The following is a 26,972-nucleotide window of genomic DNA, read 5'->3' as shown; positions in this document are numbered from 1 at the left end:
AAGTAAGGGCGGGGATTTCTTTGCAACGCTTTGCCTTCGCTAGTGGGGTCGTGACTGGTATAAGAACCAATCAGGAAGCGAATGCAGGTGACTGCGTCACGGTTTCCAAACATCTCAGTTGTTGCCCGTCCATACTACTATGCAGCCACAAAGTTTGCATAGTAAAAATGCAAGAAGACGTGGTAATGTGCATGTAGCCTAATTGGCCGAACCAAGTCGAAGTAAGGTGCAGGAGTGTGAATGTTGATCAGTCTTTACTGTGAGTTTTAAACAATAAAACATATAGCTCCAAGTGAAATAACCGTGTTGTCCTGATCTATATTGATCTACTCAAAACCAATTTAAGATCCCTTTTTAATGATTGGCATTTTGCACTGAAAAAAGAAAATGACTTCAATTGGTAGCACAAAAAATGAATGAAGTTTGATGAACTTAAAGGCTTCAACTGTCTTCACTTGTTAACTTGAATTGCCTCCTGCCCTGAAAGGTCGGAAGGTTACAGACCTTCTCCAGTGGGACACGTTGGTCTGTGGCTCCCTCTAGTGGCAGCGAGGAGCGGTGGCGCGGCGTCTTTTGTTCCCAGTGTCTGTGGGTCATCTCCATTTGGTCCGGGGAAGTTCCCCAGTCAGGACGTCTTGGACGGCGCTCGGGCCCGATGTGGAAGCGGACCGAGGGGAGCCGAGGAGACACGGGAGGGATGCTGCCGCGGAGAGTTTGTTAGATATATATATATATATTTCTTTTTTTTTTTTTCTTCTTTTTTTTTTGCCGGGGGGTGGGCGTGTGGGGGGATGAAAAGTCCAAGAAGCGCTCAGAGCAGACAGGAGCGGAGTGAACGCAGACACACCGGCCGGTGTGTGGACGCAGCGCGCAGACGCACTTGGACGGAGCCGCGGGCAGGACGGCTCCTCGCGCCCCCAGCCGCACCGGGGACCTGAGAGGGCACCATGGTCGTGTCGCTGCGGAGCTGGGTGGCCAACGAGGGAGGGAAGCATTTCATCCTGGTGGGGGGAACCAATGTCTATATACTGCACAGTGTGAAAGAGATTTAAAAAATTTTTTTTTTTTAAAGTTCAGCTTCATTCATATCGTTTACCGTGGATGGATGTGTCTGGTTTACCTGTAAAAGGGCTCATTACGCGTTTTCTCTGGACAACTCCTGACAAGTGCTGAGGAAAAAAAAACGTCATTCCCACGGCCACTAAATGAACTCACCGATGATCAGTTTGTTACTGATCCATAGTGAGTTTATTGTATTTGATATTCTGTACCCATGCAACCCACAACTAAGAGTATGTACCAGGAGTTAACCATTTGTTTGACTGAGAGACAGTGAACACAAGACTTAGTTTATGGACTCTACTGTACATGCTGTGCTGTTTATGGATGGACCCCCCCCTCTCTCTGTGTGTGTGTGTGTGTGTGTGTGTGTGTGTGTGTGTAGATGCTGTGGTTGGCAGCTAACACCTGGCTGTTCCTAAGGACCTTCCTGCTCTATTCCACTGGACAGCAGTATCACTACCTCTACAAGATGCTCGGGGTGAGAAGCGACACGCAAACATGCAGCCCATACACCCAGAATTGACTGAAAAGTTTAAAAAAGACGAAAGAATTAAGTAAAAAAACAATGTTTCTACTTGAGGGTCTAATGCGAGCATCGATGTTGCAGAGGACACAGGTTTTTTGTTGCATCTGTTGCTTGTTTCCTGCACTCCCGCATGAGTAAAGCTCAATCACAGCCTCAACATTGAAACTCTGTTGACTGTATTGAAAAGGAGATGGATCAGCAGAAGATGAACAAGCGAAAGCACCTGTGTGAGTGTGCAAAGCCTCTAAGTTCGCCACTGACACATCGGCATATCCAGGCTCGTAGACTTTGGATTGCGTGCACAGGGATGTGGTGTAGATTTCTTATTGTCGACTAAAATAGCAGTTCAAATGAAAAGAGGTTGTTGAGTTGACATTCCGCGCGAAAAATGGATATCTACAAGTGCTGCGATTATTTCTCAAAAGCAGAGACAGATAAAGACGTTTGATGCTTTTCTTTTAAGTGGCTGCACAGACGACAACAACGGAGCTGTAAGTTTCAGCTCAGCACAGTTTGACAATGTTGAAAAAAACTTGCTGCTGACCAGCTTCAAAGATTTCCACTAATATCTCTGAAACAAGATTTGTGCTGCATGGTCATCTGTCAAAGTTTAATGAGTCTGAGTTATGACTATAAACTCTGTGACAGCAATTAGGTGTGTGTGTGTGTGTGTGTGTGTGTGTGTGTTCAGAGGCCAGACTGTGCCGACTCTTGGGCTGTCCAATAGTGACATGAGCCTGGGCGCACACACACACACACACACACACACACACACAGATCAGGAATCTGATGGTTACCAACCCACATGAACGTTGGTGTAATTGTTGTCACAAGTTCGCGCTGTTGCCCGTGTGTCTGTGTGTCTGTGTGTGTGTGTGTGTGTGTCTGTGTGTGTGTGTGTGTCTGTGTCTGTGTGTGTGTGTGTCTGTGCCAAAGAAAACGTTCTTTGTTTTTGGAGGAAATACACAAATGTCAGTGACATTACTGTCCAATCACCTGAGACTTTCTAAGCGCAGACAGCTTTGCTTCCTCTTGCTTTCCACCAGCTGTTTACTCTAATGTAAACTATGTTTACATTAGAGTTGGTTCCAGTTGCATCCGTTTTAGTCGCAACTTGCTGGAACTCAAATTAGTTGCTGACTTTGTGGAAGCAAGAACAACGTTAGTCCTGAGTTTTATTCTCATGTTTTAGTCATTTAAATTCTGCCGTGTTACTGTTTAAGTATTTAATACCAAGCTGTGCTTTCAGTCACTGGGCCGCGTGGAGGCTTCATGGTTAGATACTTGCATTGGGCCGAAATCTATTCAAAATGGACAGTGTGGATTCCAAACAAAAATGTCACCATTCTCTGCACTGTGCCAAATTATATCTTCAAGCTAATTCACATCTGTAGTCCCCTGGCAGGTCAGTGCGGGACAACGACAGCACTTCTAGCGCATTGTTGTTTTCAGCCTTCTTGCCCCTCCGCATTGCGCTGTGGTGATCATCTTGATAAAATTAAGATGTATAAATATATAATATACTTATAGTAGGTCCAAAACATAATGAACACAGTACTAGAAAGCAAACGGAGGAAAAACCATTTGTGCAGCATGAAATAAGAAGTGGCAGCGAGCTCCATGTGTGAGCTATTCATGCACCGCCTGTACAGTGGGAGGCACAAGGGGGAAAGGGGCAAGTGTGGGCACGCCTCTGGCTTTAGCTGAATGCCTTGCCAGAGGGCTCAAGTTTATGTGTGTGTGTTTGTGTGTGTCTGTGTGTGTGTGTGAGAGAGCGAGAGAGAGAGAGAAAAAGAGAGAGACAGAGAGAGAGAGAGAGAGAGTGGGTTTGTGCATGCACATGCAAGATGTATTTCAAAGCTTTAATGCTGCCAAAGGGGATTTAGATTTAACTTCAAAAGCATCTTGTCTTGTTCACCTGAATGATTCAGTGTGTGTGTGTGTGTGTGTGTGTGTGTGTTTGGCGTGTTGGGGATGTACAGAAAGCAGGATATCATATCCCTCGCTTGTGGTTTTGCCATCAGCTGTTTTTCCTTGTGTAGACTGAATGTGTGTGGGAAGTTTTTAAAGGGTAAAGGTATCAGACTTTTTAAGTGCGCTGCTGTTAACCTTGACTTGCTATATGTAGATTCTAGCTGTGACGTGCGTACTCCATTCTTATATTCCAGAAACCCTGCAGCACGTCCTGCACTTTCATCTTCTTCAGTTAGTAGTGTTGTGAAGTGTGGTCCCTCATGTCCTTGTGGACAGGAGGTGGATTTTTTTTCACTCATTTTCACACATTCCACTGATCTTCACACTCACACATCTCCCACTATTTCTTTCACTTTCTTTGGCATAATCACAAGAGACGGCGCCAGTGGTGAGCACAAAGCCTGCAAGAGAAAGTCTTTTAAATGTGCTGAGTTTAGCAGACGCCAAAGTCAATCCAGTGTCGGAAAAAAAAACTTTGGTTATTTAGATTTGTGAAGCCAGATCACACGGCCCACGCCCCTCCCATGTGACTTCAAATGCTCCGCTCGCTTTTCCTCCTGCTGTGAGCTGCCGCTTCAGTCCGACGGGAGGATCTCAGATGTAGTGGTAATGCATCAGCACCTGCAATGGACAGAAAACCAATTGTCAAATCTGTATGTGTTGGCCAGACATTGATGCGTGGTCGGAGGTCAGGATCTGTCTTTCACAGTGCGCACGTCACCATCAGAGAGTAGTATTGACAGAGGTTAGTTATCATTTATTATCATATTCATGTCTTTTTAAAGGCAAGGCCCTGGCTGGCAGAGCAGGCGCCTGGAGGAGAATGGTCCCTGGCTCTCCATTCTGAGCAGGACAAAGGTGGTTTTAAAAAAATCCCTGTGGCAGGGAAGTCATGCCTCAAGCCTTTAGTGCTCACACTGAATAGTCCTAATCTGAATAGGAACAGCTCAAAGGCGTTTGTCTTAATCTGCTTTATCACTTTACATACTACTGACTCAGGCCCCATCGCGGGAGCCTGCCTAACAATGTGTGTGTGTGTGTGTGTGTGTGTGTGTGTTTGTCTTTTCCAGCTCGGTCTGTGCATCAGCAGGGCGTCTGCGTCTGTGCTGAACCTGAACTGCAGCTTGGTGCTGTTGCCCATGTGCCGCTCCCTGCTCACGTTTGTCCGAGGATCACACACGGTAAGAAAGAAGAACTGAGTGGAAACGGGGAAACGTAATGGGAAGCAGCGGGAAAGAAAGACAAAGGGATGGGAAGAAGAGTGGAGCAATAGGTGGATTTGCCAAGTGTTCCTTCAGTTTGAATGTGTTCTCTCACATGACCATAAGCTGTCATTCATTTCATATTCTTCAGAATAATGTCCGGAGGGATAAGGATAAGCTGAAAATCAGTTACATGTGTTATGTTTCCCACAAATCTGTTTCACGCACACACACACACACACACACACACACACACACTCATGCAGGTATGGAGCAGGAAGACGCGCAGACTGCTGGACAAGAGCAAGACCTTTCATGTGGCCTGTGGAGTCACCATCTGCATCTTCTCTGGTAAAAACTGTCACTTATCACGGCAGCTCACTTCTTTGTGTGTGTAAAATTGTGGATAAATGGACCCAGGCTGGCTCAGCATTCCCGGGGTGCCAGCTGTGATCTCCTTCCAGCTGGTCATGTGTTTTTGCTGTCAAGCTGTGCATGATTTTGTGTGCGTGCGTGCGTGTGTGTGTGTGTGTTCATGTCGAGGCTCCTCTCATGACATCATGGGAGCTCCTTGCAGCTGTGTGTCTGCTCGGTCTGCCGTTTACAAGCGCCTTCCTTTCATTCATGAGAGTCAGGCGGGTTCTTTTCTGAGAAGCCCGCCTCATATCTGTGCTTTTACAGTAACACAAGTCTCGTGAAACACAATGAACTGCAAGTGAAGTCAGCACCCGCCACCGACGTACAACAACGTGCCGCATGCTTTTCCCCCGGCAGTGATCCGAGTATTGTACCAAGGTGTTGCTCTTGTCCAAAGACCTGTTGATCAGCAACATTGAAATGGTGGCCGATGGGAGCCCATGAGAAAGAGCTTGTTGTCTACTCATCACACTAAAAGTTTTGCAGGCTCAAAAGTCTAAAGACCCTCGTTCACTAACTTAACACAGTCTGTAGGATCCAACCTCTGGGCTGCATGGGTGTGCGTGCCAAAGTTCAAGGCAGCTCATCTAATAGTTGCAGATCAATTTCAAGCTCCGTGGAAATCCAACCAATCATTGTTGAGATATTTGAGTTTGGATGGAGCAACTGCCACTGCCACCCACGGAGCCGATAGACACGACAGAAATGAACGAACTGCGGGAGCTGGCATCTGTTCCTCACTGTAACATCATCTGTCAAGTTTAAGCCTCCTTTCGCCATTACCATTCGACTCTCGACGCATCAACCAAACACGCACACAGTCATGTCTCCGGGATTTCAGAGGGCATTACAGTGAATTACATTCATTTCCTGGTGACTTAATCCAACCTTTACCACAACAAATACTCGACTATACTTTTGTCCCTATAAGGAAGACAAATCCCCATTATGTGATTGTGTAAACAGAGTTAGGTCCCTACAGCATGAAACACACACACACACGCACGCACGCACGCGCACACACACACGCCCGCTAGCACGCACGCACGCACACACACACACACACGCACGTCTCTTTTTCTTGTGTTCAAATCGCAGAGTGCCGAAGATCTGAGACAACAAATGACAATGAAGACGGGAAGTTGAAGGGGACGGGAGAGAGACGCAGATTGAGAGAAGACAGAGAAAGAGAGAGGGGGGAGACGGGTGGGAAGCAGTGGGAGTGAGAAAGGATGTGAGTGAGAGAAAAGGACCCTTGTGTCTCATGATTACACCCCCTAATTCCATCAGCTGTCGAACGGCTGCGTGGTTGGCCTGTGATGTCAGCGAAGTGTGTGTGTGTGTGTGTGTGTGTGTGTGTGTGTGTGTGTGTGTGTCTGCGTGTGTGCGTGCGTGTGTCTGTGAGTCAGACGGGTGTTTTTTGCTGACTTTCTGCTGAATGGACAAAGAAATGTCTGTATGAATGTCCGCTGGCAGTTCATTTTGACCTTAGCAATTAAGTGTGTGTTTGCTCGAAGCAGAGTAGGAGTTGTCTCTCCACGAGAGTGTGTGTTTTAAATCAGTTTTGTGTTACCCCCGCCCCTCCTCTCATCCCTTCTCTAGTTGTGCATGTGTCGGCCCACTTGGTGAATGTCATGAACTTCAGCGTGAGCTACTCGGACGACTTTCCCGCGCTGAATTTTGCTCGATACAGAGGAGAGGTGAGACACAAAGCCACGTTTTTGTATGCTATTAAATTTAACTCTCACCGTAGCTCAAGTCGTAACCCTCACTCTTGAGCGAGGGTGGCCCCCCATGTGCCGCGGAGAGCAGGTTTTTAGTCCGGTCAAACACTGACCGGTTAGTACGCGCTCAGGGAAGAGGGCAGCAACGTGGTCATGAGTTCACCCGCTGAAGTGATGTGTCGGAAGGAAGCCTGCAGATTGTTTGCTCTCCGTGGTACATAGTCGGCTGCCCCGGCGATGCCGAAATTCAAAACAAAAATCACAAAAACTCACAAAAAATAGACGTAGTGGTAGAAGGGTAACATGCACAAACAACTCTTCCTTTTGTTGCTTTTCCTTCCCAGGATCCCAAGCTGATCATTTTAACCACAAGTAAGAAGGACCACTCCCTCTCACAGTCCTCTCTTTCTCTCTATTTAAATATCTTCTTCCCTTAACTACTACTTAAATGTTTTGACTGTTTTCATGGTTAGACGTGTTTTTGCTTAATTCAGTAATATTGTAAACATGTGACCTGCAACGATAGGTCTCCTTATGAAGATGAGTATGTGTCCAGGGATGTTCATGCCCTCTAACTGGCTGATTCTCTTTAGTACCTGGAGTCACGGGCGTCCTGTTGGTTCTCATCCTCTTCCTGATGTTCACATCCTCCTCCTACTGCGTACGGTAGGTCGACCAAACCAGCGTCCTTCATCATAATCACCATCATGCTGTATGTGCGTTTGTGTTGTGTGAAAGAGAAGAGGCTGGACACAGTTTTGTGAATGCTGCATGAGGCAGAGTTTCACTGACTGGAGCATAAAACAGACCTTGATCCACAGATTAAAGTTATTTGTCCTCTTCTTAATACTGCCAACGCTTCTGTGTGTCTCTGTCTCCGTGCATGTCCATGTGCCTTCATCTTTCTGTCGAGTTCCCTCGTCTCTGTGTGTTTTGGAGACGGAGACCACGAGGAGGCATGCGAACATGCTAAGAGCGCTCCGTTTCAAAGCAAATCTCCACTAAGTGTTTCACCCTCAGCTCTGTCATTACTCAGGTCATGGTGGGTCAACCACTGTGTGTGTGTGTGTGTGTGTGTGTGTGTGTGTGTGGCTGTGCATGCATGTGTGCTCTCCTTGCTTTCCTCGGTAATTGAACAGAGGATAAGAGGCTTTTCCAGACCACTTAAGGCTTTAGACAAGAGTGTGGGTAAGTGGGCAGGAGCGGTGGGATGATGGCTGCAGCAGAGCAGATGAATACCCACATAATGAGACACAAGGACCCGGTGATATTAACACACAATAATGTGCACAAGGTTATTAACATGCCTTGTGGATACAATACTTTTCATTGGCATTTTTACACTGTAAAATCATTACTAATTACATCAAGTTTTGACTTACACACGGGGGAAACATTTGTAGTTAATAAGCTCCATTCAAAAATCAATGATATCTTTATTGTGTCTGCGTGGCAATTTGTACCGCAGACCGCAGTATCCACCCAAACACAGCCAAACAAACCTCCTGCTGAACATAGAGCGATGGACAATAACTACAATGCAAAACTGCAGAGTCTGAATAAGTTACATTAGATTATTTAAAAGGCCAATGGCTGGTTCAACAAAATCATTTCCTGTATCTATTTGGCACAACACCGGTCTATGAAAAACATTGCACTCATAAACCAAGATGCCATTGAATTTGGGTGCAGCTGCATCTGAATTTATGCATCAGATCCCTGTGTGTCGTCACTGGATCACGAGAAAAGGACGACCGAACGGGGGAAAACCCTCATCATCTTTTGGATGAAAGAACTTTGCAGTCAAAGGAGAAGAATACAGGGTGTGATGATGTTCACAGTTTGCAGTGTAAATGAGGTGGGGGTGGGGGGTCGTTGTGTGTAATGACCCCTTAATTATTGACCTCTGGTTTTCTGCTTACTCAGGCTGGGGGTCTGCGCGTCAGCTACAAGTCTGACCTTGCTTTCTTCTTTTGTGGTCTCTGCTCACATTGTTTCTCTCATTCTCCTCTCTCCTCATGCCACGCTGCCACCTTATCATTCCTCAGTGAACTCATTGTTTTTGTGTTTGTATTATCTCTCTTTTGAAATATGCTTGAGCGTTTCTCTGAATATGATCATGTATGTTCTCACTTTGCTTTTTTTTATTTTCAGGGTATCCAACTATGAGATTTTCTGGTACACCCACAACCTCTTCATTGTCTTCTACGTCATCCTCATGGTGCACATGGTCGGGTAGGTCTCGGGGCTGATGGCAGCACTATATCTATGTGTGTGTGGGTTTATCTCTGTTGGAGTTTCCCTATGTATGTCAGCAAATATCAGAGCCTCCCTCTAACAGCTGGAGACGTCTCGGACTTTCAGTAACTTCAACCTCACAGACAAAGTCATAATCTTTCCCTCGGCTCTTCTGAGTGGAACAGTGCGTCTCAATCTTCATTTTATGAAATCATGCAGTGTTCTGCTGACTCACTTCATCTCACTTATTCAACACAAAATGTCATTAAACTAAAAAACAGAGATTGCAGTGTGAAATCATGATGTTTTTTTACTCACCTTTACTGACAGTCCGTCAACCATACGAGGGTTTGCTCGCATGCCTCTTCTGTTGCTGCAGTGTTTTGGTGTGATGTATTGAGTGTGGTTTAATTATACCAACTAACAGCGGCTGTACTTTTAAACTGATCATCAGGTGACATCTGTGGTCACAGGCTAAACAGACAAAGACACACAAATACAATCACATTTTCCATACAGGCAGGTTTCCAATACACACAACCTGTGTGCTTTTGTACATTTGGCTATCTTGATTGGCTGAGCACAAATCTGTTTTTTAACATTGTTTTTTCATTCTGTATTATTTATATTCAGATGGCCAAATGTTGTAGTAAAAGGGATCATAATGCAACTTCATATGAACTTGAATTTGTTTTTGATGGTCTTTTTCAAGCAACTTCAGCAATTGTTAAAAACAAAAAAGAGAAATAAAGAATAACCAAACAAAACTTCAACTGGAGTGTGACTGTTTTTTACATTTTTTTTTCCACCAGTGGAGCTCTGAAGTATCAGACCAACATCGAGGCTCACCCTCCTGGCTGCCTCAGAGCCAATCAGAGCAACACAGAGCGGCACGACGAGGAGCTGGACCAGGGTGAGGATGAAGAGAGGAGGTGCAGAGAGGAGGCTCACTTCCAACCGCACTACCCCCAGGTCTGTGTGTGTGTGTGTGTGTGTGTGTGTGTGTGTGTGTGTGTCTATTACGTGTATCCTGGCATTGAAATGTACTTGTGTGTCTTTGTGTTTGGGATGAAAGAAGTGTTATCTGTGCTGTAGTGGGTGTGTAAGTGTTGTACACGTGTGCAGAGTATTCGAGGGGGGTTTTATTAGAGGTGTCGTGCTGTTGGGGAGGAGCGCACATCCTCCCTCCACATCAAGGCCTGCGTTTGTGTGCGTTTCTTCCTGCTTGTGTGATTATGTGTTTGCACGTGGTTGTTAAGCAACGAGCTGGTCCCATAAAATCCCCCTTATGCCCGACTGTGCTTCCCAGGCTTTACTGGAGCTATGAGCAATTAGTCCTCCGCAGGTAACGGCCAGCGGAGAGGAACAGAAACCCCACACACCGCGACAGAGCACGAGATAGATTCAGCATGTAGTCTCATGAACGTCTCTCCTTGATTCATTGTGTTATTTTAATGGGATTAAAAATGTATGGAGTGCAAGTTGGTTCACAGTACAACAGATAGAACGTCTCAAGTGTGATGACACGTGTAGTTTTGTGTCTCCGTGTGTGTTAAGACGTGGCTTTGGGTGTCCGGTCCTCTCTGTCTCTACTGTGCGGAGCGTTTCTACCGCTACATGAGGAGCAGTGACCCCGTTACCGTAGTGACAGTCATCAGGCATCCCTGTGACGTTATTGAGTTGCGCATGCTGAAGACGAACTTCACAGCTCGTCCTGGACAGGTGAGAGGACGTGTCGTGTATCTATCTCCAAACATTTAGTTTTTGGTACATCTCAGTTGTATTTTTTGAATATACTTTACTCTTCTTCCTTTCTTATCCCCTCTTTCTTTTCTCTCTCACCCTCTCCTCTCTTTCCCCACCCTCTCTCTTTGTCATTCTGCTGTCTCTCCATCTCCTCTTCTCCTTCTCCCCCCCCCCCCCCCCCCCCCCCCCCCCCCAGTATATTCTTCTTAACTGTCCAGGTGTCTCTTCATTTGAGAACCATCCCTTCACACTAACCACGGTAAGATTCATGTAACTCTCCGACCCGCTGCAACACATTCCTCACCCATGACACAATGCAAACACACACATGTTTTTACAGTTTCTTCAACGTATCCCCCCCCTGACAAAGAACATGCAGTTCTTTGTCTGTCTCAACATCCTGCCGCCTCGACTATCAGCTGACACTTGACTGAGAGCTGGGCCGTCCAGTAATATTCAGTTTCACATTGTTTATTGATGTTTTCAGATTTTGTCCAGATTGTATGAGACAAAAGCAGAAGATATGGAAACAATTCTCTGCTCAGACAGCATACAGGATTCACACACACACACACACACACACACACACACACACACACACACACACACACACACACACCCCCCCACACACACACACACACACAAATACTTTGTGCATGCCTGCGCCTGGTGTGTCATGGAGCTTTGAGGAGGAGGGCAGAGAATCACACTGACAGAGAGCAGACAGACCCCTGAGGCTAATAATGCTGTCTGCCAACAGGAAGGCTCTGTGTGAATGTGTGTGTGTGTGAGTCTCCAAGACTGCGTATATGTGCATCGTTAAATGTAGTGAAAAGAGTTTGATGCTATGTCTGTGCCTCTTGTAGTAGTTGCAATTGTATGTGTGTGTTTCGCTGTGACTCATTGTCTGACTCTTTGCAGTGTCCCACAGAGAACAAGAAAACTTTTGGCGTCCATCTCCGAGTCGTGGGAGACTGGACTGGTAAATCCACACACAGGCACGCACGCACATACGCACACACACGCACACGCACACGCACACGCACACGCACACAGGCTTACATGTGCAGAAACTTGCAGATAAAGGGACAGAGAAACAGATACACACTCTCACTGTTCCCTATCAGAGTCGACAGGAAGGCAGTAATTTTGTTTTGTCCCCCCTCTTCATTCTCTCTGCTCCCTGGGGAGGATGCATTTCCGAAAAACTGCATTTTTTGGTGCGTCTGTGTGAGTGTGTCTGCCTCTTCACCTCAAGACTAGCATAGTTCCCATAGTTTTATTTCCAAGTTGGAAAACACACAAACACACAACATAGTGTGTGTGTGTACCCTAGTTTGTAGGATTTCAGTTACAGTAAACTAAAGAGCTGTGTAACTGCAATCGGTAGATCAGTGATGAAAACACAAGTGCAAACACTTCAATGCAAAGTCAATGATGTCATATTGCTGCCAAAACAAGTAACCATTGTTTCACACTTTTTGATTTGAGGGCCTCTAGAGGAAGCTTTGGCCCTTGGGAGGTTGTGACAAGTGCAAAAACATTTAATCTTGCTACTGTACATATTCACACACACACACACACACACACACACACACACACACACACACACACACACACACACACACACACACACACACACACACACACACACACACACACACACACACACACACTTCAGTAATTCAATTTGTTGGTGTCGGAGCTTTTATCTGCCATGGCAACATATTGTGTGCAAATATCCTCTCTTCTATTCTCCTCTCCTCTCCTCTCCTCAGAGCGGTTCACACGGTTGTTGCTTCCTCAACCGAGGGCAGACATTGAGATCCTTCCCATGGTGCAACAGAGGAGATACCCCAAGTAAATTCTTGTCTGTCTGTGTCTGTGACTGTGTGAGTGACTGTGTGGCCGACGTGATTTCTCATGAAAGCTCAGAATCACACAGGGGTCAGAGGTGTTGACCTCCTGACCTCTGACCCAGTGCTCTTCCTGCCGTGTGTTTGAGCAAGAGGAGATAGACGGAGATAGGGGGAGGGACATGTGGGGTGTTTGTTTGTGAAAGTAACCCAGAGCTATACCAGCCATCAAACCCCCTCCCTCCCTCTGTTAGGTGGGCTGAGGTTTTCAACTCTGCCCAAATACAACTAGAAGGGGAATTGGTTGATTTCCATTACTCGTATATGTATCTTAAGTTTATTACATTCTGGTATACGACCACTATTTGTAATTAATTACATATGTCCTCATCGGAGAAGTTACAATACCATGAATGAACTAGAAAATGATTTATCAAATGTTTGTTTTACATGTCGTAAATGCTAAATAAAATGACTCAATTAATAGTTAAGTGATACAGGATCATTGATAAAAGGAGTAGGACGTACTTACTGTTAAAACTTTGTCAGAAGTTTAACTGAGCACAGAGTTTGTGATTATGTGACAGTAAAAGGCTGAGCCGGTGTAGCAGCCCACACAACCCCCCAGCCAAAATACACACGGGGTTAAAGTTTTATACCCCGGGTTTAAAACAGGCTAGCCCACTTTAATCCCGGGTGTAGTCTGGTGAGGGGGTATAGTTTGGGCTGTTACACCGGGCCTCACTTGGCTCACGTGGTGGGTGTTGCAGCGTGTTAAGGCAGATATAGCATTAAGCTTCATTTTCTGTGCTCACCCTGGATTTTCATGCATAATATTTCCTGAGGATATTTGGATATACTTTCTTAATGTAGAGAAATGTTTTGGTCTGACTGATTTGTGTGTGTGTGTGTGTGTGTGTGTGTGTGTGTGTGAGACAAGTGTTTGAGCAGCTGTTGTAGATATGATGGGTGTCTGTGAATGTCTCGGGGGTTGCGGTCTGAACACTCACTGTGGGATCTCAAATGCAGGATGTTTTTCTGCTTCTGTAGTTGTGACCTGGTGGGGAATCTATAAACATATGTTTGCTAATTTGCCTCTGTGTTTTTTTTTCATATTGTGTGTATTGTAGGCTTTACGTGGATGGCCCATTTGGAAGTCCATCGGAGGAAGTGTTTAACTACGACGTCAGTCTGTGTGTTGCTGGTGGAATAGGAGTCACGCCGTTTGCCTGTGTGCTGCGTGCTCTGCTGTGAGTTATGAAAAAAAATGTCACGACTGACAAAATAAAAAAAAAAACTTGGAGCAAGTATTTGATGTTTCCTTCTGTTTTCTCCCTCTGTGTCTCCCTGCTGCACACCCAGTGATGGTTGGGCGGGTTTCAGGTTGCAGAGGTTGTATTTTGTTTGGGTCTGCAGAGAGCTCCAGTCCTTCTACTGGTTTGCTGAGCTGCTGTGTGCCCTTCATCACAAGGTCAGAATAAATCCAGCTTGGTATAGCCCTCATATACTAATGAGGATGATAGGACTTAAACTACTGTTCCTAAAAAGAGTTTGTACATTGTTTGAAAAGCATTTTTGATCGCTTTATAAGTCAGCACTGAGTCAGAAGATTCACTGTTTTAACTTAACCAGTCCAAACAGGACTCAGCATTATTAAACATAAGTTTTTTTCACTGTTTGTGTTTGTCATTTAGCTTTGGCAGGAAAACAGACCAGACTTCTTCAATCTGAAGCTGTACGTCAGTCGGACAGACAGTCTGCAGGTGGGTGTAGACACACACACACACACACACACACACACACACACACACACACACACACACACACACACACACACCAGTCTTGCAGTCTTTATGAACTTTGCCCACTAGAGGGCAGTATATGACAGAGAGAGAGTACTGAAGGCATTAGAGTCATTACACTAAAATTAAACGAAGCCTTATCACTCTTTAAATCAAGCCAAGGCATGTGAGCTTTTTTTTTTTATCTCCCTACCTTACCATCCACTTTGCTCTATGCCATCTTTCTGACTGTAAGACAGGTTTTAAAGGAAACCCCTTGACAGAATAATGGCACAGTCCATAACAGCTCAGATGTTCATGGTCCCCCCAAAAAGCAGTAAAAGCCCAAATGCAGTCAGGTACATGCCTTCATTTGCATAACACGGACACGCAATGTCAGTAAATCATAACAACACCACTTTAAATAATGTGGATTCTGCCTTTTGGGCACCTATCCTCGTTAGTATAGTGGACAGTATCTCCGCCTGTCACGCGGAAGACCGGGGTTCGATTCCCCGACGGGGAGGAATTTTTCCTTTTTTCAATCACTTTGATGAACACTTCAATCAGTTATACAGTATCAAGAACATAGTAAAACTCTACACCCCAGCCCGCCCACTCCGTTCTACCACTGCCAAACGCCTTGCCACTCCCTCACTGCGAAATGCAGGCAGCCACCGCTCTTCTAAATCCTGCCTGTTTTCTGTCCTGGCGCCTCAATGGTGGAACGAGCTCCTTGTTGATGTCAGGACAGCGGAATCCCTCCAATGCTTTCGTCGCAGACTGAAAACTCACCTGTTCAGACTGCACCATACTTCCTGAATCTACTATTCTAAATCTAACTAAATATACTGCAAACACACACACACACAAAATATAGCACTTTCTTTTACTTTATTACTAATAGCACTTGAAGCTTTCTTTGCCTATTTGATCAATGTTCATGCACTTTGTTAACTCTTGAGTTTTGAGTAATATCCCCATGGTCGAATGCACTTATTGTAAGTCACTTTGGACAAAAGTGTCTGCTAAATGAATGTAATGTAATGTAATGTAATGTGTACGTCCTATATATATATCTATAGCCATAAAGCATACAATGTATATATTCGCCCATCTTATGTACTCGTATTTATCCAGTATTTATTAATGATTTCCCTGCTCTACTTAAAAACACATCCAAAGTGCAAAGTATTCGGTGAGCTACTGTGAAAAGTTGAGGAAGACAGACGAGAGTTAAAACGGTTACAGCGCCAAAAAGGTCAGTGGCCAGGAGGTGCATTACAACCGTCAGTAAATTCAGAACAGCGCCACTTTAAACTATGTGGCCACTTCGACTTGGGCATCTATCCTCGTTAGTATAGTGGACAGTATCTCCGCCTGTCACGCGGAAGACCGGGGTTCGATTCCCCGACGGGGAGGAATTTTTTTCCCCGTTTTTTTTAACCAGCTGCTTAATACTGAAATGTCTAAGTGCCGGAAAAAAAGGGACATAGAGTCGCCACTATTATAATGCATTTAACAAGAGTAAATAGTGCATAAACAACATGTAACAGGCTTTTTGTGTTGACAGCTGTGGCATGTATGATTAACAGGGTTTACAGTTGCTACAGAAAAATGTAGATCCAATGCACAGGCTACTAATTGTCAGTCAGTGACAGCAACTACAGCTGAGAGAGCCGTCATCCATTAGCATTACTCTTTTCAGAGTAGAAATGCTCCCTCATGATGGTGTATGGTTTTTTTGGCTGATGCACAAATGAACAGTCAACTCATTATTTTGACTTAGTCCCACCTCATCAGTCCCCGAATTCACTCTGCTTCGCTGATAACTGCCCGCAGCTGTTTGCACTACGGATCATGTTCACTGGCTCGTAAGCTAGAGAGCACAGACTGCCACAGACTCAGAATAAGGAAAAGTGCTTTTTTTATGTGCCGTGGTCCGTTGTGTTGGTCAGATGTCTTTTTCTTTTCTTTTTTCTCAGAGCATGAATGAGGAGAAGTACCGCCCCCTCACCTCAAGGCTGCTTGTTGGACGACCCAGGTGGAAGTTACTGTTCGATGAGATTGGGAAGACCAATGAGCAGTAAGTAGTATGAGAACATATTGTACTTATATAAGCCTTATTATTTGAGATATAAATTGTCTGCATCCCACTATGTTACTGTCTTTATTCTGTGGTTTCAGTAAGAGAGTTGGGGTTTTCTGTTGTGGACCGAGGGGCATCTCCAGGACTCTCCACAGATTGTGTAACTCAACACGATCCTCTGGAACAATCTTTGAGTTCAACAAGGAGTCCTTCAGCTGATCCAACATGAACCTAAACTTTGGGATGGATGGATTTTCATATATTTTGGGCCAAATTATGTTTTGTTTTTTTCAAAGTAAATTTCTGAAGACCATATTTGTGATTTCAAATTTCGGACATGTATAAAATGTCATATGTCCTCTGAAGTCGATGAAACTGGTCAAAAACAAACAAACAAATTAGAAAACAACATTTATATCTCATATGTCTCCCTGCCCATGGTCACAAAAGGCCCAGCAGGACAAGACCTGCACAAATAAGCTGATCTTAGAATCTGGACAGAAAAAAAGCTATCTTATGTGTTTCAGGTTTTAGAAAGTGATAACAGACAACCTCCACGAGAACATACGGGACTTTAGCTGTTTCTAAGTGGGTCAGCACTGACTCTGTGTCCCGCTCATGGGAGCAGGACTTGTGGTATCACAGCTGGGAGACAGAGCCAAGTATCCGATTAGTGTTGAAGACTGTCGCTCGTCAGGATCTGAGGGACGACGGAGGGACGTGGAACCTAAATAGACAAGCAGTGGACACTTGGTAAAGTTTGATTTCATCCCGATGTTTCCACAAGATTTGCTGTTGTACAAACGCAAAACCTGCACAACTTCACCTCAAGCCAGTCATTTTAGTTGTTTTTCAAAAGTATTTATATTTCTTAAAGTTGTTTTTTTATGTTAAGTGAAAACCTGTATGGCTTTGTCAATTTGTCACTAAATTGTTTCACATATCTCCAGGGAGTCAAATTATTGGTAAAAAGAAATGAGGATGCCATTTCCAGTTGGAAGATTGACAGTACATTTAAGTAGCTTGTCATGTTTTAGGGCCAGCTAAAAGCCCAAACTGGAAACACCTGGTTTCAGCAAAGTATCGACCTCTTCATATATATGATTTTGTGACTGAAAATAAAATCCTCTCAAAACGTAATTAGCTATCACAGCTCCCATATTTAGCATTTTAAATGTAATTCAATTTTAAATTTTATGTCTATTTGCAGGATTTTCCTCTTATTTCAAGAACAAGCCAAAATCTAAAACTATTTATTACATCTTGATTTTTTGTATGTAGTAAATAAATAAATTACCACTTTTGATCCTTGCACTGTTTATGTTTTTAGTACAAATTTGTAAATCATAGTCACAAGCATATAGGCACACTTGCTGGTATTTTGACAAGGAAACCTTTTACAGTGACTTTAGCTCACTAAGCTATTGCTTAACTTATGAAACTAAACGAAAGAGAAAACCTGGTGTTGGACAAACCAAAATAACACCAAAGTCTCAACCTTCTCGTTTAATTAAAATATGAAAAGGGAGAGAAGAAATATGCAGAGACAACTTAGATCAAGTTTGCTTTTAATGCAGCATGTACAAAGTCATGATTTCATCTTTGTTATCATGATACATTTTGTGTGCCTGAGAAAGATCGCGGGCATTAGAGCACCAATGCTAACACACAAAAGTGTGTGTTGGGGATTTGGTCGGTTCATTCACTGTAAAACAGGTGCACAAACTATTGAGTAGTTTTTTTTTTCGGATTGAAGCGTTTTCATAACAATCCTGATGTTGATATTACATCTTTAAAAGCAGTGTGATTTATTTTTCCTCTGTTCAGTTTGAAATAATACGTTTTTCTTCTTGTGACACAGATTTATTCAGAATGAAGGTGCAAATAATGTGACTTCAACAACTGTAAACAACTTTAGAAGTCACCACAGACACAGCAAACCTGGCCTGACTTTAAATGATCTCCAGTCTTCCTTTCCAGATTCCAGGTTCTGGTTCAGATGAATTACATTGATGTACAGTACCATACAAATGAGCATAAAATTACAACTTTTAAGGGTCAGTTCACCCAAACCCCCTCGTCCCCATTCAAATGGGTGAAGTTCCTTTGCTGAGATCCCCACTACCGTCTCTTCTGTCTCTATCCGAAGACACTGGAAGTTCAAAAGTTCAAAGAGAGAATCATCATTCATTGGATTCATTTATCCATTTAAGGGTCGCGGGGGGTCGCTGGAGCCAATCCCAGCTAACATTGGGCGAGAGGCGGGGTACACCCTGGACAGGTCGCCAGTCTATCGCAGGGCCACATACAGAGACGGACAACCATTCAGTCTCACATTCACACCTACGGTCAATTTAGAGTCTCCAATGAACCTAACCCCATTCTGCATGTCTTTGGACTGTGGGAGGAAGCCGGGGAGAGAACCCACGCATACACAGGGAGAACATGCAAACTCCACACAGAAAGGCCCTGGTTGGTTTGAACCGGAATTCGAACCCAGAACCTTCTTGCTGTGAGGCGAAGGTGCTAACCACTACACCACCGTGCAGCCCACCTAAGAGAATGTTTTCCTCAAAAAAAAAAAAATCATTCATTTTTTTTCTTATTAAAAGACATTTTTCAATGGATTTGGCAAAAGCAGAAGAAGACATCACACACAACTTTCCGCTAGACAGCATGACGGAAGAACATGATTTTTTTCTTAAAGATTTGAGTGAACTGACATTTAAAAATGCTTCAACTATTGCATCTTTGTCTTATCATATTATGTCAAAGAATCTGAAAAGATTCATGACCAGTAAACAATAACAATTGAATTTTTGTGCTAAGAGTCATCTCATTCACTTGCTTCTTGAAAAGTGTCCCAGATAGTTTGTACATTCGTATGCAGCTGTATGTACAGTGTGTGTGCAGTGTGTGTGTGTGTGTGTGTGTGTGTGTGTGTGTGTGTTACAGAGTAGTCTGATATGAGCTTCCTTCCTCTGAGCTGCTCTGCAGTAGTGGCTGTCTCTCTCCGAAGCTCCGTGCCCTCTTCTTCCTCTGGTTACGCTTCCACTTCCTCCTCGTGACAGCTATCAGCGCGGCAATGACTGCAGTGACGAGAGCCCCGAGGATCCCGGCTCCCAGGAGCCACTGCCAGATCTGCTCGGCCTGCTGGAGGTAAGGTGTCAGAAACTCCTGCACAAACCTCTGGCCTGCGTTGGGGAGACAGATCGGACAAGACAGTGTTACGGGGGGGAAAAGTTCTGTAGAACACGCCTTTACTGGACATGTTAGTTGTTCTGTACTGACCTGGGTCCAGCAAGTAGGCATACTCAAATCCCAGAGCCTTGTTGGACAGGAAATAATCCCCGTTTCTGAAGAGAGGCAGGAAGGGCACCATGTAGTAACCATCATTGTGGCCGATAGGGGCGTTGGCACGTGGGTAGTTGGTCCGGACGGGCTGGTGGGTCCTGAGCCAGCGTTCAAAGATACTGGAGGAATGGAAGGAACAGAGAGATGAGGAGTAAGAGGAGTAATTATATAATGCCTCTACCAAGGAGTTTGGCATTATTGGAATAATTCCTACACTCTCTTTTCCAAGTACTTCTTTAACAATTCCTTTTTTTACCACAGTGAATAAAAAAAAATCATCAGCCTTTTGTGACCGTAACGTGTGCTCTTTCCCTGTGTGTCCTCAGAAGACAGGCTATCATACCTATCAATGAAAGCGTGGTGCAGCAGGAATATGGGGTCGTTGGCTGAACCCTGCACCGAGGACATGGTGCCGTTCATGAAGACGTGCAGTGAGTTGTGCATGGTGCTCTGGCCTGGCACTGCCATACCTGTCATTGGATTGGCAAAACCTAAAGGGGCAAAGTGAGAGAGAAAAAAAAATATGAGAAAAAAGTGCAAGTGCAAGAGAGAGGAAAATTTGTAGGGGTTTAGAAAAAGAAAGATTAGACGCTGACACGGGAGAGTGAAATTAGAACAGAGTAGAGTAATAGTATGGGAAATAAGGCAATGTGAATTAGACAGTAGTGTGGACACATTCTATTCTGCTCGAGCAACAAGATATTGTTTAAATATACCAATTGGATGCTCATTTCATCGAGTATCTTCTTCGTGGTAGTATATATTTCTTCCCGGTTATTTCTGATTTCAGTATTTTCAAGTGTAGCCAATGTATGTGTCTGTATTTGAGCTTGAATGTGTGCGTGTGTGTGTGTGTGTGTGTGTGTGTGTACACCACTCCTACCCTCGATGGCGTTTCTAAAGCTCATGTTGGAGAATCGGTCCATGGGTTCCGTCTCGTACTCAGAGAGGCCCACGGTGAAATCCACATCAGCTGTTGTGGGGAGTCGACGCACGCGGTTTGGATCATGATTGCCGGGGTTACGCAACAGTGGACCCTCCCCGGTGGTGTTACACAAAGCTTCTCGACTGTTGTACTCCTCTGGCTGGGTGCAGATCACCTACACACAGACACACATGAAACACAAACACGCACATAAAAGAGCCTGTAGACCTTAACAGAACTTTGTCCACCATTATAAAAGAACATCATATCGTGATGTTTGTGTGATGTATTGCAGCTATTAGCCTGAACAAACAAATTCATTCCTTTTGCACTATTGATTAATATAGAGAATTATTGCGCTAAATATGTGCAAATGAACCACTGCAAGATGTCTGACATTTTTTCTCACTCAGAATAAAGTTGACAAGGCCTCTGAAATAGGATTTTCGCTTTTATGTTGGCTCGATCACTTGAGTTTCAATTATCCCCCCCCCCCCCCCCCCCCCCCCAAATAGTCTCTAAGTAAACCGTTAATTTCTTTAGAATCATTGGCTTAACCAGGCTTGACCTGCAGCATGACATGGAAAAAAAAAAAGGCTTTGTTTTGAGAGAAAATTAATTTTCAGTGTCGCAACAATGGATAAGTAAGATTTGCTTATACTGAAACATGTACGGTATGTTTTAGCTCAGACACACTCGGTGTCTGAGACAATGTATTCATCTCACCTTCCACGAGGAGAAGACAGAGGCAGGGCTGATGAGGTTGGGACTGAGGGGGTTGCGTCCACCCATCAGAGCATCAGTGCACACCTCACAGGACTGGGCATCCCTCCAGTCCCAGTATGGGATGGTGAAGTTAAAATCTCCCGTCAGCTTCCGTAACTCATTCTCCCAATGAAGCAGGTAGACTCTGTGCCATGGCAGGAAGGCTGCAGATTCGTGGGCAAAGTCGATGTCCCTCCATACATTCCCTGGTCCCCCCAAGAAGGCGTCCCGGGACACATAGTAGTGCATCCACACAAACAGGTCATAGGTGTTGATGTCAGAGAACATGGGGTTCTCACCGTTTTCGCCCATCTCTTCTCTTGTTGCTGTGGAGATAACATAGTCACGGCTGATGGTGTTTTTAGCCAGGTTCAGGTAAGAGACAAACTTCTGTTGCTCAGCAACTGACAGGGTCAGGATGCTCCTGCGTATTGATTCCCTGTACTCAGCACAGTTTGAGCCCCAGTAACCAAACCTGCATTCTCCACAGTTAAAACCTCCATAGTTTCCAGCACAGCGGCAGGTCCGGTTAAAGAAAGCCAAAGGCCAGCGCTCTCTGTCGTCAATCCCGCTGTGTGGATACTGGGGTCCATGGGGCTCATCTGAGACCAGCACCTCAGTGCAGAAGCCACGGCCGGACGTGGCACCGCAGGCTGAGCCATCACCCTCCCACACCGGGCAGCACTCCTTGGTCCGCAGTCCCTCTGAGTTGGCACACGGGCGAGGGAATTGACATAAAGAAGTCCCAAGGAGCTGCAGCAGAAGTACAGTAAAACACAGGCTCCTCATGGTGAAGAAACTCCAGTGTTAACGTAATGTAAACTCCTGTTGAAAAGATGGATCAAAGAGAACCCGATGCCGTCGCAGAGACAAAAGTAGCAGAGAGGAACAGATTCAGTTTGTCGGCTGCAAGCGGAGAAGTACAGGACTGTACAATCAACCGAATTTGTTTTAGAAATAGCTTTTCGATGAAAGACTACACTGTCTCAAGCTCTCATCCGTAAATAACCAAGTACTAGCTCTTTTGTTAAACTTGCTACCCCTCTACACTACCATCTAACCCTCCATCCACCTCTCTCCTCTCTCTACTACACCCAGCCTAGAGTCTGCTGTTTTCTCCCTAATCATTGAACCGTTATAGGGGCCGTCCTCAACATGTGTGATCTCACTGTGATCTCATGCCCTCTGTAAGAAACACACACACACACACACACACACACACACACAAGCACACAAGCACACACACTTTCCTGCCTGAGGTATAGTGGAGTGGAAATCAGCTGGTCTCGAGATATAATGGAATATTATCTTAAGCATGTGATTGTGTGTGTGTGTGTGTGTGTGCGTGCGTGTGTGTGAGTGTGTGTGCGTGCGTGCGTGCGTGCGTGTGTGTGTGTGTGTGTGTGTGTGTGTGTGTGTGTGTGTGTGTGTGTAAAATTTACGCATGATCAAGTGTGCTCTTGAATCAGAATATATGAGAGATGAGAAAGAATATAAGAAGGTGTGAAATTAGTGTTACACAGTATTTTCATCTGAATCAGGTCTTGTGTCACTCCAGGTTTCCAGTACAGCAAAATTCCATTGTTTGGTTAGAATTTCTTTTGGTTGAAGAGGTGCTGATCAGGGCTTTCAGTGGGTCCCCTCGGTTTTGACTGTATGTTGCAGAATTGGGGAGCGGAAATCCACTGCACTGCCGGCGATGTGCGTTCATCAAAATCTATGTTACATACGACGGTCTATTGAGGACAAGGTTTATTTCGTTCTTCAGATAACACTGACATGGTCAAGATCAAAAGTCTAATTTGTGGTGACTAAATCTTTTTTTAAGCCAGGGCGTGACAGGCAGAACTGCGGCGTGAAATGTCGGTTTTCTCCTTGAATGTGAAAAATAAAGCACAGAAAAATATTTTGTGGAATTTCATATTTATCTAAAAATAATAATAATATGAACATGAATAACCATTATTATTATTATTATTATTATTATTAATAATAATATTAATATTAATATTATTACTAATCTGTATAGCACTATGCAGTATAATTGTATTTAATGCAATGGCAAAAAGCACCGACAACTGCATTCCTCTCCATGTAGCATTTCCATGCTGGTGGAGGCGCATACCTTTTGGAAGCTTTCACAAGTGTACATCATAGTTCATAAAAACGTTCCTAAAAATCTGAATCTGAAAAGTAATTCAAGTCTATACAGTATTGTAGTTCTACTTTTACTTTCCAGCACGGGTGAATGCGGAAGACATCATCTTATTCATGGGGAATACAGAGCATTAAGGTGTACAGTGTTCTGAAAGTTACAAACATTTGGGTTCATTTTGTTGCCAACCGCAAAAAGGTCTTCGACAGCGTCGTAATCGTCCTTCTTGAAAGGGAGTGAAAGAGGGAGAGCAATTGTTCCCCCGCGCGCTCTTGCCTCCTCCGGTCCTGTGTCTGCGCGCCAGCCGGCATCATAAGCCGGTCACATGCCGCCGCGGCCGAGCACGGGATGCAGCTTATCCCGCTGCAGGAACGCAGCGGAGCGCGCGGGAATGACCGTCACAGGACACGTCTGTCCGCAGGGCAGAAACAGGCTGTGTGTGTGTGTGTGTGTGTGTCGAGAATTTCACCTTTTACTGAGCTCTCAACTCACACGAGATCAACAGCACAGCAACCACGTGACATCAAGTGCAGATATGAATGATGTGAGAAGGAGACTTTCTTTTTTTTCTTCTTCGTCTTGTCCCATCCGGACACTAGGGGGCAGCACGACCCGTGTGTGTTGCCTGCAACAGAGCACCACGGCCCAGGGTTCCACAGCAGGGTTGTTGTTCGCACTTCAGGTTCAGTTTCTGCCTCAACAGTTGTAATGAGGGGGCTAGTGGTGTTTCCTTTGTTAGTTTGAACCCCCCTCGGCTCATAAAGCGTATTCCCCTCACCTGCCCTGTTCAGAGATGAACGACACGGACAACATCTTCCTGGTTTCTGCTACAGGAGAGAGACATCTTTTACACCTTTGTGCCCTTGGGGGCAATTTGTCTCTTTTATTACATTTGAGAATCTGCTAGGAAATCAGAGCATTGCTTTTCAGTCTAATACTGAAGAGCAATACAGGAGTTGCAAAGGTGGCTCATAGAAGACAAGAGGCAGAAATGTGTTGTTTTAACTCTGTGTTCGGCAAATTAAATGTGCCGTGTGTGCTCGTTTCTGCCCACAATCAGATAGTTAGAGGGTGTGACCTCCTGACCTCTGACCTTTTGCTCCTCCTCTGCATCTAGAGAGTGAGACACATAGCTGTACTAGAGCTCAAACCATTAGTCAGTTAATCAATGGGTTGACCAGCAGAAAGTTTATTGGCGACCCCCTTTTGTTAATAGTGTAATCGTTTAAATAAAAATGATTTAAGCAAAAATACCATTGGTTCTTATGCCAATATTTTTGTCTATGTTCATCCATTATACCAACTGTATTTTGGGACTTTTGCTCAGACAAAACAAGACATTTTCACCATGGACTGTGATGGGTATACATTTTGTAATCAATATATGCCTATCAATTTATTCTGAAAAATATTGATAAACCAAGTGATAAGGAAAATAGTTGTAGCCCTAAAATAGAAAGATATGTTGTATTCTACATGTAGCTCCATTTTCACTGGGACTTTGAACTTTTATGTTCATATTCTGTGGAAATCTATAGGGTGACACTCACACACACTCACACACACACACACACACACACACACACACACACACACACACACACACACACACACACACACACCGCTGCAGCATCCCAAGTTTGTGTTTGGTCCTGGGTAGTCGGAGACACCACGACAGCTTGACAGTTAACATCAACACTGAGGCTGCTTTTGACTCTGTCTGCACACTCTGGTGGAGCCTGTCTGTGGATCTGAGGACATGCACTCTTCTTTTTTTTTTAAATGTCCATTGAATTGAGATTTGTTTGCATATTAAAAGATAAACACAGCATAATGTTATATTACACGCTAACCCAAATTCTGTTCGGGTTCTTCCGATAAGGTGAGACTTTTTCTCTGGCGTTACGGTGAATTTCCACTTATTTCAACATTTCAGCAGAGTCAAGTTGTGCAATGTCAGAAGTGGATAAATAGATCTGCCTTTTGTGTCAATATGTCACGCAAAATATATAGTTTCTAAGGAAGACATTATTTCAACTAGCATCTCAAAGTATTACAATGATAGACTGATTAGGAATAGAAAACCAGGGTGTGGATGTTCAAACCTTCGCACTTACGCTGTCACATTAAAACCCAATCTTCACTCAATGAAGCAGGAATCACATCACACGAGAGTGAATGTTTCATAACTGACATCCTCGTTTCTCCAAAGGCTGTACCTTTTTTTGTCTTCTTCCCTCTATTGGTCTTACTTCGAGTGGGAATATGACAGATAAGTGACAACCCTGTAAATCAGCTATGTGTCTATGGCAACCATGGTTATACACTGTTATTTTGAAATGCCAGTGAATAATTGATTTGCCGACTGTGACACTGACTGTTGCCTGTGATGTGCGGAGGAGTGTGGTTAAATATTATTTACCCTACAGATGTTGATGTGCGCGCGATGCACACTTGCACATATTTCACACAAACACCCACACACAGAGCGCAGGCATATAGCTTCATAGGGTTTCCGTGTAGTGATTGTTGTGTCACTGTAATCTCATTTTCTTCTATATGATGCACTCCACTGTAGCCCACGCACTCTGCTGAACAGTGTCAGTGTCATATTACGCACATGCAGTGCGGTAACTGGATGATTTTCTTTCCCACCATACCTTTCAATCCAATTCTCTGCAATTCGCCACACTGCGCTCTGTCACATGTCATTGATTTGTCTCAGTTTCTCCAATATTAATTCATTTATTGAGCCAGACTTGCATCACTAATGTCTCAAGTGTCCCTCTTAGATAATGATGAGTGGGATCAGTGTGTGTGTGTGTGTTGGGCGAGGGGGGGGGGGGCAAATTGAGCTCATCCATTGGCTGCATGTTGATTAATCCAATGGTGACGAGTTGCATTCATTCTGGCAGTCATTTTCATAGAACTGTGTGTGTACAAGGATGTGTCTAAATGCCACAGTTTACCAGAACTATGTACTTACTGTCATGTAAAGATCGGCACGGTCTGAAAGATTATAACACCTGTTAATCTGACATAGAAACAGATGAAGGATTATGCTACATCAGAATTCAAGGGCTGGAAACCGCCACAGTCACAGATCCGTTGAATTATTTCAGCGGATCAGACCCATAGAATTATTTCAGCCTTCACTA

The 26,972-nt window shown here is 44.4% G+C and overlaps 2 protein-coding genes and 2 non-coding genes across 4 annotated transcripts; 3 read left to right on the top strand and 1 right to left on the bottom strand.

Moving 5' to 3' along the window:
* The first annotated feature begins 621 nt into the window (after positions 1-621).
* On the top strand, positions 622-17,919 carry LOC118299802 (NADPH oxidase 4). The gene is made up of 18 exons (XM_035623825.2): positions 622-1,004; positions 1,445-1,540; positions 4,633-4,743; positions 5,031-5,115; positions 6,784-6,881; positions 7,250-7,277; positions 7,499-7,571; positions 9,060-9,140; positions 9,956-10,115; positions 10,701-10,865; positions 11,086-11,148; positions 11,811-11,871; positions 12,668-12,749; positions 13,876-13,995; positions 14,108-14,216; positions 14,440-14,508; positions 16,512-16,612; positions 16,714-17,919. The coding sequence occupies exons 1-18, from the start codon at positions 948-950 to the stop codon at positions 16,832-16,834; spliced, it is 1,680 nt and encodes a 559-aa protein (XP_035479718.1). The 5' UTR covers positions 622-947; the 3' UTR covers positions 16,835-17,919.
* trnad-guc lies at positions 14,981-15,052 on the top strand. Its single transcript has one exon. It is a non-coding gene; the product is annotated as a tRNA-Asp (tRNA).
* trnad-guc lies at positions 15,876-15,947 on the top strand. The gene has a single exon. It is a non-coding gene; the product is annotated as a tRNA-Asp (tRNA).
* Positions 17,920-19,140: 1,221 nt separating the features above from the next.
* tyr (tyrosinase) lies at positions 19,141-22,799 on the bottom strand. Its single transcript, XM_035623962.2, has 5 exons — positions 21,621-22,799; positions 20,853-21,069; positions 20,313-20,460; positions 19,907-20,088; positions 19,141-19,809 (listed from the first exon to the last, which is right to left on the bottom strand). Exons 1-5 carry the CDS (start codon positions 22,446-22,448, stop codon positions 19,565-19,567), a joined length of 1,620 nt encoding a protein of 539 aa, XP_035479855.2. The 5' UTR covers positions 22,449-22,799; the 3' UTR covers positions 19,141-19,564.
* Between the last annotated feature and the right edge of the window lie 4,173 nt (positions 22,800-26,972).

Source organism: Scophthalmus maximus, chromosome 11, assembly GCF_022379125.1.
Source record: "Scophthalmus maximus strain ysfricsl-2021 chromosome 11, ASM2237912v1, whole genome shotgun sequence".
Classification (NCBI taxonomy): domain Eukaryota; kingdom Metazoa; phylum Chordata; class Actinopteri; order Pleuronectiformes; family Scophthalmidae; genus Scophthalmus; species Scophthalmus maximus.
The sequence above is the reverse complement of the archived record's forward strand: the minus strand, read 5'-3'. Positions and strand labels throughout refer to the sequence as shown.